This window comes from Tamandua tetradactyla, chromosome 6, assembly GCF_023851605.1.
Source record: "Tamandua tetradactyla isolate mTamTet1 chromosome 6, mTamTet1.pri, whole genome shotgun sequence".
Lineage (NCBI taxonomy): Eukaryota > Metazoa > Chordata > Mammalia > Pilosa > Myrmecophagidae > Tamandua > Tamandua tetradactyla.
The window spans coordinates 22,223,847-22,241,213 of NC_135332.1; the positions used below are offsets into that span (position 1 = coordinate 22,223,847).

At 52.4% G+C, this 17,367-nt stretch overlaps 2 protein-coding genes and 2 long non-coding RNA genes across 22 annotated transcripts in view; 2 read left to right on the forward strand and 2 right to left on the reverse strand.

The window, feature by feature from the left end:
• SPATA32 (spermatogenesis associated 32) overlaps positions 1-14,884 on the forward strand; it is a 15,948-nt gene extending 1,064 nt beyond the window's left edge. Inside the window, exons 1-12 of one of the 7 annotated variants that reach the window (XM_077164087.1) lie at positions 1,204-6,325; positions 7,159-7,219; positions 7,562-8,511; positions 10,816-10,867; positions 11,072-11,334; positions 11,422-11,498; positions 12,101-12,244; positions 12,573-12,644; positions 12,744-12,864; positions 13,054-13,232; positions 13,372-13,530; positions 13,937-14,483. In XM_077164087.1, the coding sequence (XP_077020202.1) occupies positions 6,072-6,325; positions 7,159-7,219; positions 7,562-8,511; positions 10,816-10,867; positions 11,072-11,334; positions 11,422-11,498; positions 12,101-12,244; positions 12,573-12,644; positions 12,744-12,864; positions 13,054-13,232; positions 13,372-13,530; positions 13,937-14,073 (2,469 nt within the window). In that variant the 5' untranslated portion in view covers positions 1,204-6,071 and the 3' untranslated portion in view covers positions 14,074-14,483. Of the gene's footprint in view, positions 1-1,198; positions 6,326-7,158; positions 8,512-10,815; positions 10,868-11,071; positions 11,335-11,410; positions 11,499-12,100; positions 12,245-12,572; positions 12,645-12,743; positions 12,865-13,053; positions 13,233-13,371; positions 13,531-13,936 lie in introns of those variants that run through there. The other 6 variants (XM_077164085.1, XM_077164082.1, XM_077164083.1 and 3 more) reach the window with 6 other exon arrangements.
• LOC143687274 (uncharacterized) lies at positions 276-9,028 on the reverse strand. Of its 4 annotated transcripts, none has more exons than XR_013177482.1 (3): positions 8,337-9,028; positions 6,398-7,930; positions 276-6,093 (listed from the first exon to the last, which is right to left on the reverse strand). It is a non-coding gene; the product is annotated as an uncharacterized LOC143687274 (long non-coding RNA). The 4 variants fall into 4 exon arrangements; XR_013177481.1 differs by having other exon boundaries at positions 6,398-6,652; positions 6,868-9,028; XR_013177479.1 differs by having other exon boundaries at positions 276-5,420; positions 5,970-6,093; positions 6,398-9,028.
• Positions 8,524-9,209, forward strand: LOC143687272 (uncharacterized). Its single transcript, XR_013177478.1, has 2 exons — positions 8,524-8,971; positions 9,091-9,209. It is a non-coding gene; the product is annotated as an uncharacterized LOC143687272 (long non-coding RNA).
• FMNL1 (formin like 1) overlaps positions 14,127-17,367 on the reverse strand; it is a 24,169-nt gene continuing 20,928 nt past the window's right edge. For 9 of the 10 annotated variants that reach the window (XM_077164078.1, XM_077164079.1, XM_077164077.1 and 6 more), the window contains 8 exons: positions 17,197-17,265; positions 16,585-16,665; positions 16,372-16,501; positions 16,077-16,240; positions 15,718-15,819; positions 15,491-15,586; positions 15,118-15,238; positions 14,127-14,592 (listed from right to left, as the gene is read on the reverse strand). In XM_077164078.1, coding sequence (XP_077020193.1) covers positions 14,489-14,592; positions 15,118-15,238; positions 15,491-15,586; positions 15,718-15,819; positions 16,077-16,240; positions 16,372-16,501; positions 16,585-16,665; positions 17,197-17,265 — 867 coding nt within the window. In that variant the 3' untranslated portion in view covers positions 14,127-14,488. The other variant, XM_077164080.1, reaches the window with a different exon arrangement.

Genomic DNA, 17,367 nt, shown 5'->3' on the forward strand with positions numbered 1-17,367 from the left:
AAAATAGACCAATCTTCTCAGAAAGTGGAACCAAAATATCAAGGCAATATGAAAGAAAAGGATCAACAGGAGGGGGTCCAATTCTTAGCTTTAGAAAGGAGATCCTGAAAGACAGGGAAAAGAGGAAAAAAAATTTGCGTCAGAAGATGAGTAATTGGCTTAAAATGGTTCACTAAATGCTCAAAACCACAGATGCTGTGAAAGTTCATTATACCAGAAATAAATAAATATTTAACATATATATGTTAAAATGTATAAATGTATTTTTTCTTTATTTTTTCTCATGGGCAGGCACCAGGAATTGAACCTGGGTCTCTGGCATGGCAGGCGAGAACTCTGCCCGCTGAGCCACCATGGCCCCTCTAACCTATGTTTTTACTTTTTTTAGATACCTAGACTGGTAAAATTTACATTGTCCCATAACCACAAATAGTTTTCAAATTTTGTCTAATGTTGATTCTAAAAGTTGAAAGTTAGGGTTTATATTATTGGTAATTATATAACTACTGTTCACCACAAAGCTAGATAAAATACCAAAACGACCTTTTCTCATACAGCTTTATCTCCCCCCTCCTGGAATTTCTAATAGACTTTTTCTTGAACTCTGGTTTTATCATTGTCTTATTTTTCTTTCACCTCTACCTCTAGCCAACTGTCCTATCAAGATTTTTTTAGAGCCCTATGACCCAGAACCCTCCGTCTGTCTCTGTACAGCTAACATCCTAGGACTTCGCTGCTTTCCTGGGGTGAACACACTATTTCCTTCCTGGCTCTCTTTACACCTTTTCTGCAGCATGTCCTCAAATAACTTCCTAAGAAAGGACATCCGTTTTCAGAACCTATTTCTGAAGTGATAGTTTGTCTGGATATTAAATTCTAGGTTGTAAACTATTTTCCTTAGAATTTTGAAGGCAGCCGTTGTTGGTAAGTCTACTGTCAGTCTGAGTCTCTTTCCCTTTGCAGTGGTTTCTCCATTTTAGAAGCATTTAGGATCTTCTTTATTTCTGGTATAATGAACTTTCACAGCATCTGTGGTTTGGGGCATTCAGTGAACCCTTTTAGGCCAATTACTCATCCTTTAATGCAAATAATTTTTTTTCCTCTTTTTCCTTTCACTGTCTTTCAGGATCACCTTTCTAAAGCTAAGAATTGGACCACCTCCTGTTGATCCTTTTCTTTCACATTGCCTTGATATTTTGGTTCCATTTTCTGAGAAGATTGCTCTATTTTCCTTTTTGTCAAAAGCTCTTTATCTGATTCACTGGTTGTAGCACCTTGTTCTTGCTTTCTGGATGCAATATATATTATCAGATATCTTCATGAATCCCCAAAGATGATTAGCGTTTTTCTTTAAAGCTTCCCTCTGTTTACCTAATTACCTCTGGTATTCTGGGATCATCTTTACTCTGGATCTGTCACTTGCATGTTGGCAGTTTCTTCAAATGTCTGATGATCCTTGGTTGTCCATGTTTAAGAGTAAAATGATAAAAAGCTGATTGGGATCCCCATGATTATAGGACTTATCACCTGGCAGGTGTTACTTTAGAGTGATCCACAGGAGCCTTGGGAACTCCTGAATGCCGCAATGTGGACGTCTTCAGATGTTCACCTGGGGAGTGGCTGCCTGGTTGCCATGAATACTGAACTTCCTGTGTGGAGGGGCCATTTCCAGCCCCATGGCTCCCCCTCTGGCATGCCTGGTATCTCTGAGTTGGCCGCTCTGGGGCTCACATGGACAGAGCAACTCCTTCTCTTCCTTGATCCCTCTCGTTCTCGGCTGGAGTTGCCTTTGACCCTACTTCATTGGGTACCACTCCTCTGCTTCCCCTATTCCAGAAACATGTTGAACACTCTTGTGTGCTGTGGGGCCCCCCTCTTGCTTAATCATTGGTAATTTATATCTTTTGCCTTCGCTTTCATCTTTGTAAGGTCTGTTTCAAATTCCGGGTCAGGAGGGGGGAAATGGAAGTATGCTGTTCTAAGGTTCTTACACTCTATGCAAAGTAGTATAACATCATCTGAAGGTAGGATAGTGCCAAGTTAAGGATGTATACTCTAAACCCCAAAGCAACCACTAAAATAACATGTTTTATCTATTAAGCCAACAAAGAAGATAAAATGGGTCATAAAAAATACATAATTCAAAAGAAGGCAGAAAAAAAGAGGAAAAAGGGAACCAATAATAGATGGGACAAATAGAAAGGAAATAATAAGATGGCAAGTTGAATCTCAATCATAATAATCACATTTACTATTAAAAGAGAGTAATTGGCAGGGCAGATAAAAAAAGTAAGGCTCAGGGCGATGGAAGGAGGTAGTTCACTGGTAGAATTCCCACCTGCCATGTGGAGACCCTGGTTCGATCCCTGGACCATGCACCTCCCCACTCCCCCCAAAAAATCAAGACTCAACTATATGCTGTCTGTAAGAAATCAACTTTAAATATAAAGACACAAAGAGGTTAAAAGTAAAAGGATGGAGAAGATGTGTCATGCTAACACTAATCGTAAGAAAACTAGAGTGATTATATTAATATCACTCTAAGTAAATTTCAGAGCAAAGAATATTGCCAGGTCTAAAAAGGAGTCATTTCATAATAATAAAGGAGTAAATTCATCATGAGGACATAGCAGTCCTAGATATTTTTGCACCTGGAAACAGAGCTTCAAATTGCATGAAGCAAAAATGGAACTCTAAAGAGAAATAAACTAATGCACAACTATAGTCAGAGATTTCAATACTCTTCTCTCAACAGCTGATAGAACAAGTAAACACAAAATCAGTAAGCATAGAAGACTGAACGATGCTACCTAACATAACCTAATTGGCATTTATAGAATACTCCACCTGACAATGGCAGAATAAACATTCTTTTCAAATTCATAAGTTACCAGATTCTGGGCCATAAAAATGTTTCAAAAAATTTAAAAGAATTTGTCAGAGTTTGTATGTTCTCTAACCACAATGGAATTAAATTAAAAATAAAAGAAAGATACTGTAAAATCCCCAAATATTTTGAAACTAAAACACATCTAAATAAACCATGTACCAAAGAAAGAATCCAAATGGGAATTAGAGAGTATTGTGAACCAAAGGAAAATGAAAGCACAACATATAAATATTTATGGCATGAAGCTAAAGCTATAGCAATAAATGCCTATAATAGAAAAGAAGAAAGTTCTCAAATCAATGACCTCAGCTTCCAACTTAAGAAAGCTAGAAGAAAGGAAAAAAAAAAACAGAAGAAACCCACAATAGAGGAATATGTAATAAAATAATGATCAGAGTGTTAATCAATGAAAATAAAGCAGGAAAGTGATAGAGAAAATCAATGCCCCAAACAGTGATTCTTTAGGATGTGAGGGTAGTTCAGTGGTAGAATTCTCACGTGCCACACGGAGACCCGGTTTCAATTCCTGATCCAAGCACTTCCCAAAAAACAAGCGAACAAACAAAAACTCAACAAGTGGTGCTGCAATAATGGGATGTTCACATGGAAAAAAAATGAAATGTGGTCCCCGCCATACAAAAGTGGTTCTTTAAAAAGGTCAATAAAATTGATAAACTGCTAACCAAACTGAACAGAAAAAAAGAGAGAAGACACAAATTACCAATACCAGAAATGAGAGAGGTAACATCACTACAGATTCAACAGACATGAAAAGGATAATAAGAGAATATTATAAACAACTTATGCCAATACATTTAACAAATTAGGTGAAATGGACAAATTTCTTTAAAATACAAACTCCAAAAGCATACTCAAGAAGAGATAGCCTTAGGGTTTTTCTTTTTGGAGTGATGAAAATATTCTAAAATTGATTGTGATGATGAATACACAACTCTTTGAATATGAAAAAAGCCATTGATTGTACACTTTGGATGGATTGTATGGTATGTGAAGGTATCACAATAAAACTGCTTTTTAAAAAGAAAAAAGAGAGATAGCCTGAATATCCCTGTATCTATTTTTATCGATAATGTGTATCTATTTTTTAAAGTTGAATTTTATAATTATCTTCCCACAAAGAAACTCACTTGTGAATTCTACCAAACACTTAAGAAAAAAATTCCAGTTTTACACAAACTCTTCCAAAAAAATTGAAGAGGATGAAGTACTTCTCAACTAATTCTATCAGGCCAATATTACTCTAATACCAAAACTTGATAAGAACATTACAAGAAAAGAAAATTACACATCACTATCCCTGATGATCATGTGAAAATTCTTTTTTTAAAGTTAGCAAATTGAATTCAACAGTATATAAAAAAGATAATGCATCATTTATCTCCAGAATGCAAGATTGATTTTCCATTAAGAAAATGAATTTAATTCACCATAATAACAGATTATAAAAGAAAAATTATATGATCATATCAATAAATGCAGAAAAAGCATTAGACAAAATCCAATATCCACTCCTAATTAAAAACACTAAACAGACTAGGAGTAGAAGGGAACTTCCTCAACCTAATAAAGGGAATATATGAAAAAAACTTTAGGTAACTTCAGAGAGTTAGCTCTGGAGCACAGCAAAGATGTCCACTCTTGCCACTTCTATTCAACATTGTACTGGAGATTGTTTACAGCAAGTAAAAGATATAAAAGGTATACAGATTGGGAAAGAAGTAAAACTCTATGCACACACATTATTGCTTAGAAAATACCAACAAAAAAAGCCACTAGAACTAAAAAGATTTTAGCATGATTGCAGGATTCATTATCAACATATTTCTATATACGAGCAATAAGCAATTGGAAATTGAAAGTATTTTTATACTAGAGGTGACTTGAATCCCTAATAGAGCATTCTCAACTGGGGCACTCAGAACCCGAGTTGAGTTGACCTCAAGGTTCCTTTTTCTCTACCCCACAGTGCTGCTTCAGGGTTCATAGAAAAATTTCTTCTGTCATATACAATTGTTATTTAAGGAAGAATTGAGGCTGTGGGTGTTGATTAGATGGCCTGAGAAAACTCTGTCAGGAAAACAAAGGAATTGTCTGAGATCAGAAGCCCAAGGAATACCCAGCATTTAGGGCAGGCAGAGGAGATAGAGAGGAGATATGTGAAGGAGGACAAAGGAGCACGATGGTCAAGGAGGTGGATGGTTGAGAAGAGACAAATGAGCTGGCTGTTGGGGCCTATCCATGGTCATGTAGTCCCAGCCAACCCAATATTCCCAGGGCCCACACCCGACCTTTTGAATGCTGAAGCACAGATTTGTCCAAATCTCAATCACAGGACCAAATATGCAAGGATCCCTCCTCAACCTCTGTACTTCCAGGAGGAGTCCACAGCACACCCTTGTCCCTCTGATATAATGCTGACTGCAATTCTTCCCAGCCAGGGATGTAGCTTCCTGCCACACCCAGGCCCAGGGGAGCCCAGCTGGTGCCATGATGGCCCCACCATCAACTGCTATGATGGTTGAGAAGAAGCTTCTTCAGTAAAAGTTACAAGCCTCCAGGGAGGGGGGACTAGGGTGATGGGAACTCCCCCAGAGAGTTGCTTAGTCTCCTCTGTAGAGGGTGATCCAAGCTCAGAAGGCATCAGCCCCACCTCAGATCAAGCCTTGGCTAAGAGTTGGGGATGGATCACCCTGGAGTGTGTGATAGGGTGAGAAGCACAGGGAACAGAGGACTTTAGGATGGGACAGAGGCCGAGATGAGGGTGAATGACAGATCTGAGTGAAGAAAAGGGGACAGAGGGGCAAGAAGAGAGGGAAATGAGGAAGGTTCATTTGGGGTATGATGAGGACCTCCACAATGACAAGCTCCTGGGCAGGACAGCAGTTCCACGCAAGGGGGTTAAAAGTTTTTGGAGTCAGACCTGAGTTCACATCCTGACTTCAGCAATTATCAGATGTGAGACCTTGGGTAAATGAACATCTGATTCTTTGTGTTTCATTCAATGATATAAAGCACATGAAGGGCTGAGCACAATGCCTGGCATATAGTAGGCACCTACCCAACGGGAGCTAATACTGTTAGCCTTGGCTCTTACGAAGGATGGTGATGGACCAGGGAGAGTTGGAGGAGAAGCAAAGATGGCAGGTGGAATGGAGTAGGCATGGAAGATAGGGCTGGTGGTCCTGGCAAGAGAGATAAAGGAGAGGAGGGACAGGATGGGAGAGGGGATGGCAAATGGGGGTTTGGAGGGAGGAGGCAGGCTGGGGTGGAACAGCACTATCCTGTCCTGGCTCCAGAATCCCTCAGGGACTGTCCCTTACCCGGCAGCCCCCTTGCCCTCAATTCCTTCTGCCTGACAGGTTCCGATGGATTTCCCTGCTGTGGCAAGGAGTCAGTGGAGATTGTGGAGATACAGTGAGAACCAGCCCCATCATCATAGGACCTCTCCCCCCACCTTCCAGAACCACCCACCCTTCCCCCACCCACCTGCTGCCAATTGCCTCATGTGGCTCCCAGCCCAAGATCTCCCTCCATCTTGCCCATTGCAAGGTGGTGTCCAGGCCAAAAGTAGGGGGCGAGGGGATGCCTTGTACTTGTGCCTCCAGCCTTGGCCTTGGAGGAGGAATGAGGGATGATGAGTCTCACCCAAGATATGGATGGGACCTCTTTGAGTCACCTTGCTGAAGACAGAGCAGAGCTGTCAGGGTGGGGAAGTGCTGAGGCAGGAGTGGGGTTCCGAGGCTGAAAGCCAAGGGCAGGGCCGAGATGGTAGCAAACTGCTGAGAAGAACTGAGAGAAACCCCCCACCCCCAACCCTCTGGCTTTTTGGAGTCTGCCAAGCTGGAGGTGGTGGACAGGTGGATGGGAGAGGGTTGCCACGGGCTACCACCTTTGTAGGGAGCTACTTCCTGGGCACTAGTTTTCAAAATAGCTAAGAAAACCCCACATAGACTCACCTGGAAGACTTGGTAAAAATGAAGATTTCCAGGCCTCACTTCTGACCGACTGAACCCCTCTTTCAGGGAGGGGTTGAGTTGGCAGGCTTTCCAGGAGCTTCTTAAACTCACTACAGTTCAAGAATTGCCCCCTTGGTGGGGGAAGGGCAGCCGGGGCGGGGAGGAGGTAGAAGTCTCCTGCCAACCCCTATATAAGATAGAGCCTTGAGGGCCCCAGAGAGCCCCTTCCTGCTGATGTCACCCCACCCACCCCAGGGACCCCAACATCCACTGTGTCTCCTTCCGTCTTAGGAGTGACTTACCCCAACAGCAGTCCCAGCACCAGCCGATAAAAGAGGAAGATGAGATGGAGGTGATAGAGGGCAGGGTCCCTTCTTATGGGCAGCGGGATTCCTCCTTGCTGGCAGGTTCTTTAAGGGTCACATGCCCCAAATCCTCACCAGCCTCTACCCTTAGCAATTCTGGGGGCCTAGTATCAGGCCAATGTGGGCCCTTCACACAATCCACCCCCACCACCTGCCCACATGGCCTCCCCACCCCAGGTAGGTGCCTCTCTGTGGGAGAGGCAAGTATGGAGAAGGAAGTTGAGCAGTGCCTGGAGGAGGGGTTGCAGGGAGGGATTGGTGCCTGGGAGGACCTCACGGGCAGAGGCCTCCAGCTCTTGCCTTCTCGGCTTTCCTATGAAACCCTTCAGTTGGAAGCAGAGTTGCCGGCTCCCATAAACAACGTAGATTCAGATGTAGAGCTGCGTGTGAAGGCAGATCTAGAGATGGAATTGGTGCCTGAGCCTGAGCCCAAGCCTGAGCCCGAGCCAGACATGACGGACAGGGAGTCCTCCACTGAAGACCCCGAGCAGTGCAGGTACACGATAGAGCCGGTCAGCCCCTGCGTGGAGGGACTGCCTGCCCATCAGGACTTCAGCCAGTGGAGCATAAAGTCAAACTCCAGCTGCCTGAGTTCCGCAGAGGAGGACCTGCCGGCCACCAGCCACCGCTCCATCCACGTGCAGACTTCCAAGCACCTCTTCTGGGCAGACAAGTTCATCCAGGCCTCGGAGCATAGCCTACAGCGGGCAGTAAACAAGCCGTCCAGTGAAAAACACCCAGAGAAGCTGCCCTCCACCCACTCCAAACAGGAGTCCATGCCCAACAGCACCCTGTGCTCTGAGCAGCAGCTCCAGCCCTCCAGGACACAGGCATCTCTTCCCAGCCTGAGTGCCCAGCCACTGCCTTCAAGCCCCTGCCTGTCCTCCTCCAGTCTCCCACCGGCCATCAGCCTGGCCAAGCTGATTGACTTTGCATCTTCCCTGGCCATGGCCTCCTCCAGCAAGATGGATCTGCCCAGTTTGGAGCGCACGATCAAAGCTCCATCCCAGAAACTTCTGGAGTCTCCTAAAAAGCCTGTCGGGAAGCCTGTGGCCCAGCCCACGATGCAAGAGCCGCCACAGGGAGAGCCCATCGAGGTGCTACCTGAAAGGCCGTCAGAGAATCCACCTGAACCTGGGGAAACCCAGAATGCCGTGGGCTTCGCGGATTCTTGCCTGGACTTCACCAAGCCAGGGGTCCAGAGGGCCACCATTGAAGGGGAAGTCAAGCTTCTCCAGCCACAGGCCTTGGCGCCTTCAACTCAGGGAGCCAGGAAAGAGTGAGTGAGGGCCGGCCCAGCGTCCTCCCTGAAGCGGGGGCTGTGCTCATACGTGTAGGTGCACACCCAGGTGGGAGCAGGGGGCCGCGGAACGAGGGGTTAGTGGGGGGTGGGGTCACCAGCTCAGTGATCTCATAAAGGCTGCTGGAAACAAGGTTCCAGTGGACTGAGGGGCAGTGCCAAGGCCAGGGTCGAGGAGGCCTGAGGACCATGGAGGGTGAGCACTCAAGGCCTAGGGCAGGGATCAGAGTTCAAAATGGGACGGACCATTGGGTGCCTCCCACTCAGAGGGTAGACGAGCTCACCCACATCAAAAACACCCCGGCTGATGTCTGCTGAGAGTCTGGGGCCCCTAGTCCTGGGGCCTGTGACGCTTCAGTCGGCTGAGAGGAGAATGAGGGTCCCCCAGCACGCTTGCTTCCTGGTGATGGATGGACACAGAGCAGAAAGCCAGCTGCCGGTCAGCGAGCAGCAGCAGGAGGCCCTCTTTCCCAGACGCCTCCGAGTTCTCCCCTCCCCCGTGCCTCCCTTCGCCTTTCCCGCCAGGGCCCAAGTGACACTCTCTCTTTTGCGTTGCAGCTCGGTGCCGGGAACCAAGAAAGGCAGTCCATTATTGCTGCAAATCCATTTTAAGCTGTCATCCCCCACATCCCCAGAGAAATGACTATCACAAAACCAGTAAAGCCTCCAGTGCTGGCGCCCTGCTCAGACTTTTTGTGCAGATGCTCCCGGACCAAGCATGCACACCTGGCTGCAGCGTCAGGTCCTGATTTTTTAGGGATGTCACCACCATTTTTCAGCTGCCCCTATCCCCACAGGCCCCCTTGCCCCTGGTGGGCTCTGTCACCCCTGTTGTTTGTCAGCTGTTTCACCCCTGCCCGTGGATACTTTGGCTTCACTCCCACCTACCCAGACCCATGGCCAGGAGGAGAGACTCAGGACTGGCCCTGCAGGCCTCGGTGCTCTCTGAGGCTTGTTTCTTAGACCCTGAAATGGGGGGTTCCGGACTGTGTTGGGCTGCTCTGGGGAGAGGACCTTCTGGGGGAGGGGCTGGCCGGGCCAGATGGCAAGTCTGGAGGGAGTTCCTCCTGCTTCTCTCCACGGGGAAGGCCTGGGCATGGGGCTGGGGTGGCATCCAGGGCCTCGAAGGAGGGAAAGAGTGAGGCAGAGGGACCAGCCCTCCAGGGCCCCACAGCCTTGGGTGGGAACCTCAGAAGGTAAGGGAGTGCTTATGCATAATGGTCATGTGCAAGTGTAATCCAGACGTGCATGTGCACACGCACACCCACGCGTACACACACACACCCACGCGTGCACACGCACACCCACGCAGATACCACTGGTTGATGAGCACATCGCAAATGCAGACACTCCTACAAAGACAGCTCCAAATGCGCGCGTGCGCTGCTCCTGCCTGTGCACATAAGCACACAAACGCATGCTTGTGGCCCAGACCTGGGAACCAAACATGCACACAGATGCACAAGCCTCCCCCGTGGGAGGCGTGGACAAGCAAGGTGGGGAAGTTTCTGGCAGAGGAAAAGGTAGCGGCAAAACAGGGAAGGGAATTGGGGATGTGGGGACGGACATGGCATGGAGAAGGACGTTTGTGACAGAGATGGGGGTCCTTGTCAACTCAAACCACACGAGGTCTCATAAAAGTAAAAGCCCCACCTTGCAAAACTTCAACAGCCCCCCAATCTTCAGGGGTGAGGGCGGGGGGCCGAAGAGAAGGTGCCCAGGGCCTGGGAGAGTGGGATTAGGAAGGGGTAAGCAGTTAAGGGACTGGGACCAGAAGGAGAAGGGTGCAGGAGGCTGGAAGGAGGTCAAACAGCAAGGGGGACAAGGAGGAGATGCAGAGGTGAGTATCTGGGGAGGGACTGGGCCAGAAGCACTGTCAGGCTGTTGGGATTCATCCTCCGAGGGTATTTTTAAAATTTAGTTTGGGGGGTTGCATTGTTTGGGGGAGAAATCCCTCCTATCCTGAGGGACGCTGGGGTAGGGGGGCCATAGCCCAGCCTTGACTCCACCCTCCCACCCCCTGGCTGCAGGACTCTGGGGCCTGAATCTCTCTCTGGGCCTCTGCCATACTGACTTAGCATCAGGAGCTGCAAATTCAGATCCCTTAGAGAAGGCAGAAACTCAAAGGGGATGAAGCAGCAGGTGTCCCAGCAAGGAAGGGCCTTTGGTGAGGAAGAGCGTTCACCCCTTGGCTAAAGATGTTAAAACTCACCACAGAGTCAGCCTGGGGCTGCAGGCCTAGGGCCCTGGGCCAGTCTCAGAGCCTGTGACTCTGCCTTTCAGCCAGCAGTGGGCAGAAGACCAAGAGACTCCAGTCGGCACAGAGAAAGTACAGGTGACCAGGAGGGCCCTTGCCTCTCATCCGGGGAGCTCGGGGTGGGGTGGGGGTGGGAGGTAGTTTACCACCCAGCCCTGCCCCCCCAATCAGAATCCCCTGGGGTGGAGGCCCATGGGATCAGCCTGGGCCAGAGTATCCAAGGAGGAGGTGGAGCTGTGCTCCCCACGCCTGGTCCTCAATCTGAGTAGAAAGAGTGGGTAGGGGCCCTCTGTCCTGTCTTCTCTTCCTCCTCCAAGGCCTCCACAGAAGCCTGGAAGATTGCTGTCACCAGATCGAGGGGAGGAGCAGGCAGGCAGGGCACAGAGGGGGAGGCTGCAGCTGCACACTGCCCGGTTGACCCAGATGGACCTGGCATCAGCCATCATGGCCCCAGGGACAGAGCAGGCTGTGAGGGGGGCAAGGGCATGCAAGGGCCCTGCGGCTACCCATCCAGCACGATCAGGCCCAGGCACCAGGTCTCCAAGGTGAGGGAGGGCCTGGAGGCCAGGCCAGGGCTACTGGGCTGGGGGAGGCCTGCCTGGCCCTGGTATCTCACTGCAGCAGGTACAAAGGCCTTTCCAACCTCTTGCCCCCTGGGGCAGCTTGAAAGACAACAACCTCCTACCCCTGGCACCCCGGCAACTGGCAGGTGAGAGCCCAAGGGCTCTGAGCAGGGAGGGAAAATGGGGGGTGCCAAGGCTTCAAGAAACCCTCCCTCCATGCCAGAGAGGAGCATATCCACGTGGTGGGGGGGGGGGGCAGGAAGAAGGGAGGGAAGAGAATCCTGGATAGCTGGATGGATGAATTAACAGGATGGAAGGAGGGAGAGAGGGAGGAAGAACAGAAGAAAATAATCTGAGTCCGCCTCCCAGGAATCTGCAGCTGTGGGGAGTAGCACCAGAAACAGCCAATGCCTCCCCACTTTGAAGATCATATCCTGATATTAGCAGGGCCCTTCAAAGCAGAATTGTTTTTATTCATCATCAACAATATTCAGAGCTTGCTACAGGCCAGGGGTCCTGGTTCAAAATCTGGTGTTGCACCCTAAGTGGTGTGACATTGGACATGAGTTAAATAAGGACTGAAAGGGCACTTAACAAGCACCAACATACAGCAGCCCTTTGTATTAAAAGCTATAATGCCCAGGAGGGCTGGAGTGACCCAAGTCCTGGGTCCCACCTGAACTAGTTGATGAATCTCAGGATTCCTGGGTGGGCAGTTGACCTTGAACCTCGGCCTCCCTGTCTCCAGCCTTCCAGTATGTCTTCAAACTGTTCAGCTCCAGCCCGACAGGCACCGTGGATATGCGCAGCCTGAAAGCTGCCCTGCGCAAGGTGGGCATCCAGCTGACCCCACAGGAGATGTGTGAAGCTCTGCGGCAGGCAGACTTGGATGGTGGGTGCCCCCCTCCCTGCCCTCTCCTCTCCTCCCACTTCCTACCTCCTGCCGTGAAGAATGACAAAATCTCTAACCTGGTCCTAAAGTTCTTCCAGGTTTCCAGGAAGCCTGCCCAGATTAGCACACCTATCCCAGGGCTCCTATGCAGTGTTTACCCTCGTCCTGACTTGGGGCTGTTTCTCCCCCATTCTGCTCTTGGCCAGAGGCAGTACCCAATACTCTAATGTTTGGAACTCCAGCATCTTGTCGGCAAGTCCCAAAAGCATAGGCTGGGTAGGCCTTTTGTAAGGCAAGCACCCACAGCACCCTCCCCCTCTCTTCCCAGGTGATGGAACAGTAAGCTTCAAGGACTTCCTGGGTGTCCTCACCGACAATCACTGCTTTGCTCAGTGCATGGGCAAGTGAGGGGCAAGGTGGCGGGGGCAGCGGTGGGCCTGGCCTGGGGGCCCCTTCTCACCCCTCCTCACCCCTCCATGCTCTCTGACCCCCTCCCCAGGCATGGTGAGGAACAGCAGGGTCAGGGACCCCCAGGGCCTGCAGACACTGTTCTTCGAAATACTCTTCAAGCTGCTGGGCCAGGGCTCTGTTTCTTCTGAGACAGTGCAGGAGGTGATGAGGTGGGCATGACTAAGCCCACCTTCAGGGCCCGAGAGGTGGGGGGCAGACCCTGCCCTGCCTCTGGGCCCCAACTCGCCCCACGCCAGAGACAAACGGTTTCCTGCTCTCCCCCTGGTTTCCCCACCTATGCAATGGAAGGGCTGGGCGAGGCGGCTTCTGAGGCGGCTGCCCCACCTTTCTCCTTCAAGCTACTACTCCACAAAGCAGCGGGCTCTGCGGCTGGGACTCGGCTGGAGGGGACCGGCCCGCGGTCACGGCCGCCCCTCGCGAGCCCAGGCGGGCCTCACCTTCTTCTGCCAGGCCGCGCGCCTCAGCGGCCTCACCAACGGCGAGCTGGCGCGCTCGCTGCTCTGCCTGCACCGAGCGGGTGCGCCCGGCTGCGCGGGGCGGCGGGCGGCGGGAGGGGGACCCCTGGAATCCCTCACACAGCGCCGCCCCGACTCGGGCCCCCAGGACCGTCTCTCAGGACGGGGTCCTCCTCTTCCTCCTCCCGGTGCCCCGCCCAGGAACGTGCAGCCCCTACTCGCAGATACCTAACCTGCCCCTGCGGCTGTGGCCCGAACGCAGCACCCGGAACCGAGCCGCGCACCCCGACGTCCGACTTGCCAGGCCGAGCCAGCCCAGCCGCCGCCGGCACCCGCGGGCCCGGGCCCCGCCCCGCCAAGGTGAAAGCCAAAGGGGGCGGGGTCTGGCTGTGGGCGGGGCCTGCGGGAAGTGGGCGGGGCGAGTGAGCAAAGGGAGCGGGGCCGGGTAGGAGGCGTGGCAGGCAGGGGCGGGACAGGCGGGCTTAAATGCGAAGGAGACCGATGGGGCGAGACCGGCGGGGAGGGGAAGGACAGGCAAGGGGTTGGGGAGCAGGTCCGAAAGAAACGGGGACAGGGCAGGCGGAGATGGAGTCGGGACAGGCGGAGATGTAAGAGTGATGGCCTGAAAGGGCATAAGTGAAAGGGGCACGCTACCCAGGTAGGAGGCGAGTCTGGCTGGAGATGGGACTGAGATCAGAAAGGAGGGCTTAGGTGACACTAACCGAGGGTATGTCTCACCAGAGCTGCCCCCTCCAACCCCTCGCAGAGTTCGTGGACCAGCCGCTAGAGTACATGCGCCCCCTGAAGCTGGCTGCCTCCCCACCAACTCTGGTGCAAAAGCAGCCCTCCTCCCCTTCGCCGGCCTGTTTGAGGAGACCTGCTATGAGGAGCTTATACAAGTAAAGCGTTTGATGAGCGAATCGAAACTGCGCTGTGGTCCGGGTCAGGGCGGGTACAAAGCCGACGCGGATTTTTTGCAAACATCTTTATTCATCTTGTATAAAAATAAGGTCTACGGAGAGTTCCCAGGGCCGGGAGTGGGGGGCGAGGTTGCACTTTATAAGTTACAGGCCAGGCTCCCGCTCGGGCTAAGTATGGCTTTTTCGGGAGGGGAAAAGGATGTCGCTGCAAGCAGCATTTGTGGGGAGGGGCCGACGATGCTTCCCCCTTGTGGCAAGAGAGAGACCTGCCGGTCCACTGTGGGGAACAGCCGAGGAGGGGGCTGCCCGGCCCAGCCGAGCTGAGGACCACCTTCCTTGAGCCCTGGCCTGTGCACAGGCCCCACCCACCCTGCAGAGTCCATCTGAAAGAGCAGTAGCTACAGCGAAATGTCGGAGGTGACCTGCAGGGGAGGACCCGGGGGGCGCCGGCGAGCGCTGCGTCGGCCTGTGTCTCCGCGGATGTAGGGCTGGTTCCGCAGATCTGGCAGCCAAGAGGAGACACAAGCCTCTCAGAAATCTGCCCAGGGCAGGGACTGGGCTAGCAGGCACAGGCCTCACCCGTCCAGGGGCCCATGTGTGTGCAAGTGGGAGAGAGCACTGTTTATGTCTGCCAGACCCCCTGAGACACACATCCCAGTCATGCACTTCCCAGGAGAAGCAAGACTTAGTCCCCCCCAACGGCTGGGGGCAGCTGCTGGGATCAGAGCCCAGACCCAGGTACCTGGGAGGGCTAGAGGGGGATCTCCTCTCCCAGGCTGGCCTCACAGAGAAGCCGGGATGTCCGCTTGCCGGTACGGGCCGTGAAGGGCGCCGTCTTGAGCACTGAGGGGCAGTGAGGGGTGGGGTAGAGGAACAAGGAAAAAGAAAGGAACAAGGAAAAAAGAAAAGGTAGCAAGAGGCAGTGAGGCAGCCAGACCCCTGGGGTAGGGGAGCAAAAGGTGGACAGCCTAGGAGGACGACTGAGGACAGGACAGAGGTCAGGACAGAGGTCAAGCCAAGTCCTCACCTGTGATGATGTCTTCAATGGCCCCATCACGGTCACTCTCATAGATGAGTGGCTCCTTCTGCTGCTTCCGTTTCAGCTCGGAGATGAGGTCCATCTGCTGCCGCCGGGCCTTGGGTGGGGACTGAAGGGGATGCACAGTTCCAGCTCCAGGACCCCCACCCTCACCCCACCAAACCCTAGAACATCTACCTGGTTGTCCCCACCCCCACCCCAGCAGGGACAGCTGGCCATTCCCATCCCAGGCTCCTGCGGCACTATCCTCACTTGAGCAGGTTCCATCCATAAAAATGAAGGTACAGCAGTGACCACAGGGTGGTGATGACACCAAGCACCTCTCCACCCCAGAACCAGGCTTGGGGTCCCCGGTGCTTACCTTGGGTGCTGAGGGCTCTCCTCTACCCTGGGTGTCGGCACCTGTCTCCTGGCCAGCTGCTTCTTTCTTCCACTGTTCCACCTCTTGCTCAGCTTTCTGAGGGGCCAAGGTAGATCTCCATGAGGGGCAGGCTCCCTATTTCCCCATCCTGCCTTCCAGACAGAAGCCCTTGTGGAGAGGCTTCCACACCCTGCCTGGGTCCCAGCCCCCACACCAGGCTGATGTACCTTGTATGCCTTGATGAAGCGGCTAAAGAGGGAAAAGAACATGGAGGGGGTCGTAGTCTTGGGGTTCTCCCCGAAGTATTCCACCACAGACTCGTAGGCCTCCTGCGGGCAAAGCTGATCAGCCCCACCAGCCCGGACCCCTTGGAATCTGATCACCCCTTAAGACATTGGCCACCATATCACTGCTCCCTTGGCCAGGGCTGCCCCTCAGTGTCCCAGCTGTGGCCATGCTTCTCCAGGCTGGGGCTCCTCACCCTGCACCTGGGCCCCAGTATCCTGCTAGTACTCCCCCAAAGCAAGTATTCCTTCGACCCCACCCCAGCCCCTCTACCTCCAGGGTGGAGCCAGCCCCTGCCCACCTGAGCAGTCTTGCTGTCTGCCAGCAGCTTGTCCATGGTGGGGGTGCTGGTCCTCAGGAACTCCTTGAGCACCACGCAGTCGTCCTGCCGCACAAATTCCCGCTGTGTCGACTCCAGGCCTCGCTGCAGGGAGCGCACGTCCCCCAGGACGCTGTCCAGGGACACTGCATGGGGGTGGGGCAGCGGCGGGGCAGGAAGTCAGAGAGGCAGCACTCCCACCCCTCTCCAACCCACACCAGCCCAGGGACCCAGGGCGAAGCCCCTCCCCTTGCCCAGGGACCTGCGTGCCCCCTACCTGCGCCTGCCTTGTCCAGGAAGTGCAGGTCGCTGTGGAAGCCCATGAGCTGGGGGTACTTCTCGGCGATGACTTTCACCAAGTAGTGCAGCAGCGTCTGCTTGCGGTCCGTGGACTTCATCTCCAACAGCTGCATGAGGGCTTACTGTAAGCCACCGGCCACCAAGCGGCCCCCGACCCCCAGGCCAGAAGGCCCCTCCTCACGCCCCTCACCGCATCCAGACTCTGGAGCCGGAAGCCATAGGCTGCTCCACGCTTACTGCTGTTCATGTAGTTGCCGAAGGCCAAGACGATCTGGAAGGGGTAGGAGAGGGCTCAGGGAGACGCTGGAGCTGAGGAAACCCTCTTAAGTGTAAACCGCAAAAGGAGAATAAGTGGCAAAACACAAGCCCCACATACTCAGTCCCCACTGTACCCCAAGTCCCAGATTCGTGTACCCAAGTGTATACATACATAGCACATGTTCACGGTTGGCACCATGAACCACACCCAGTTTTATCGTCTGCCATTCCTACCTAAAATTGTGTTGCTGACATCCCCTCCGAGGCTAACACTCGCTGAGCAGGTGTAGCTGGGGGACTCCCTAATCACAGCCATGCCCAAGAACAGGCTGAGGCCTCGGGCAGGGTCTGGGTGCTATTAGAGACCTGACTGCTGCAGCCAGCTCTCCTCTCCTCAGCTTTGTCCTGAGGGCCACCAGAAGCGGATATGTGAGAGGTGGGGACTTCATATTTGCTGCATCCTAGGTACACAGGGTAGGGTCTGGGTCTCCCTGTCACACTTCCTGGAGGTGCCCACTAAATGCACTGTGCCTTGGGCTCTCACCTCCAGGATCTGGCGGAGTTTGTCAGAGGACTTGATGGACATCGAGGCTGCAATAATGGCATTCAGTTGCTGCAGGTGGAGGAAGGCAGGGTGATTGGGTGGCTAGGGGACCCATCAGGAGCCCCTAGAGCCCAGGCTGGGAGGTGTCCCCCCCTTCCCCCACTCAGGCCC